The 2,500-nt window shown below is 36.6% G+C and overlaps 1 protein-coding gene across 1 annotated transcript in view; it reads right to left on the bottom strand.

The window, feature by feature from the left end:
- LOC107025073 overlaps positions 1–2,500 on the bottom strand; it is a 4,114-nt gene that overhangs the window by 527 nt on the left and 1,087 nt on the right. Inside the window, exons 2-5 of the mRNA XM_015225939.1 lie at positions 2,020–2,500; positions 1,607–1,799; positions 426–1,510; positions 1–316 (exon numbers count right to left, since the gene is read on the bottom strand). The exon at positions 1–316 is cut by the window's left edge and continues 527 nt beyond it; the exon at positions 2,020–2,500 is cut by the window's right edge and continues 148 nt beyond it. Of these exons, the coding sequence (XP_015081425.1) occupies positions 1–316; positions 426–1,510; positions 1,607–1,799; positions 2,020–2,500 (2,075 nt within the window). The remainder of the gene's footprint in view (positions 317–425; positions 1,511–1,606; positions 1,800–2,019) is intronic.

Consider the following 2,500-nt stretch of genomic DNA (forward strand, 5'->3'; position numbering starts at 1 on the left):
GTATCATCCAGCTTGCATGTTTCCTCCTCTGCCATTCTCTCTGCCCTTTTATATAGTATGTGTGTATCCATTTAATCCATAACTTATCCTCCTTGTTAGCTAGATCCCAACAAAGTTTAGCAACTGCAGCTCTATTCCACACTTTCATATTGGTCAGCCCTATACCTCCTTCACTTTTAGGACAACACACTTTCTCCCATGCTATCAGTGCCTTTTTTGTAACATAGTCAACTCCTAACCATAAGTAGCTTCTACATAATCCTTCAATCACTTTAATTATTTTTGCAGGAATAATAAAAAGTTGAGCCCAGTAAGACTGTACTCCAAATAGAACAATCTTTATCAGTTGAGTTCTTCCTGCATAAGACAATTTTTTTGCTGTCCATGATTTGATTCTTGACATGATCTTGTCTATGAGTGGATACCACTGTATTATAGTCAACTTTTTTGTTGAAAGAGGCACTCCCAAGTATTTGAAAGGTAGCTCTTCCATTGTATAACCAAGCTGTTGCATAATTTGTTGCCTTACCTCCATCTGAACTCCACCACAATATATAGAGCTTTTTGTGAGATTTGCCTGCAATCCTGAAGCTTGAGAGAACTCTGAAAAGCACCTTTGAAGTATCTTGAAGGACTCCAGATCTTCTTTTGAAAACAGAAGTAAAATCATCTGCAAAACATAAGTGAGTAATGGCCAGCTTAGAGCATTTAGGATGATATTTGAAAGTTTTCTCTTCTTTAAGCCCTTTGAGGAGCCTACTGTGGTATTCCATTGCTATGGCAAACAAGTAAGGTGACATAGGATCTCCTTGTCTGAGGCCTTTAGCTGCATCAAATCTTTGAGTAGTTTGCCCATTAACAACAATAGTATAATTCACTGTTTTGACACAATGCATCACCCACTGGATAAACATCTCTGGGAATCCCAAGCCTACCATTACTTGTTCTAAGAAAGGCCACTCAACTGAATCATAGGCTTTCTGTAGATCAATCTTAAGCATGCTTCTAGGAGAAATATTCTTCCTAGTATAGGTCTTGACCAACTCATGAGTCAGAATAATGTTATCTGCAATCTTCCTCCCTGGTATAAATCCAGCCTGACTCTCACATATAACATCAGGCATAACATCATGCATTCTTCTTGTTATTACCTTTGAAATGATTTTATAAATCACAGTGCAACAAGCAATTGGCCTATACTTCTTCACAGTTTTAGGACTTTGAACCTTTGGAATTAAAGAAACAAGAGTGCAGTTGAAAGGCTTAAACAACTTTCCTGTTGTGAAGAAGTTTTTGACAGCTTCAATAACATCCTTTTTAACAATCTTCCAAGTATGCTTAAAGAAAAATGCATTATAACCATCTACCCCTGGAGCCTTATCATTCCCAATAGACTGCAATGCTGTATAAATCTCATGTTCTGTTATGTCTGTACATAATTGAAGTCTTTGCTGCTTTGATAAAACAGGCCCTCTCTTCATCACCTGAGCATTTATAGCTGGAAGTTTACCTGCAGAAGATCCCATGAGACTTTTATAAAACATAACAAACTCCTCTTGAATCTCTTGGGGTTCATATAACAACCTTCCATCTAGTGATAATATACTTCTAATATGCTTCTTTTGGTTTCTTTCCTTTATCACTGAACTGAAGTACTTGTTGTTTGCATCTCCCAGTGTGATCCATCTTGCTCTTGCTTTTTGTCTTAAAGCATTTTCTTCTATCATTGACCACTTCTCCAGCTTTGTTAGTAACTCCTTCTCTTTAGTAACTAGCTCATCCTTTGCCTGGCTATATATCTGCTCTTGAAGTTATACAAGTTCACTTCTTGTCTTCTCAATCTTTTGGCCTATGTATTGGAACTCTTTCCTATTCAATTGCCTCAAGACTGGTTGGAGTGCCTTCAACTTATACCATATTCCCTTCATTACTTCACTTCCATGCTTCTGCTTCCAGATTTTATCCACCAGTTCCATAAAGGATATGTTCAATCCAAACATTAAAGAACTTAAAGCTCACTCTGATCTGATGATAACTTTGATGAAGTAACAAATGCATAGGTCTATGATCAGACACACCTGGATTCCCATAATCTATAGCAGTATGGCCCCATTTATCCATCCAAGCATCATTCCCAAAAGCTCTATCAATTCTAATAGCAATTCTGGCATTACCAATCTGTTTATTGGTCCAAGTATAATAATTACCTTTCCATTGTACTTCAGTGATTCCCATATCCTTAACACATTCTTCAAAATCCTTTATCTCATTCAAAGTAACAGGAGCTCCAACTAATCTATCTTGAGGGGATAAAATAACATTAAAGTCTCTTATTATGAGCCATGGATCAGAAACATTGTGAGCCAACATCTTCAAATCATTCCATAAGCTTTTCCTCATTTCTAAGATATTAAATCCATATACCAATGTGAGATTAAATTGATATCCTTTGCTCCTTTCATTTATCTGACAATGAATCATTTGAGCTGAACTGTTTATT

This window comes from Solanum pennellii, chromosome 7 (genome assembly GCF_001406875.1).
Source record: "Solanum pennellii chromosome 7, SPENNV200".
Taxonomy (NCBI): domain Eukaryota; kingdom Viridiplantae; phylum Streptophyta; class Magnoliopsida; order Solanales; family Solanaceae; genus Solanum; species Solanum pennellii.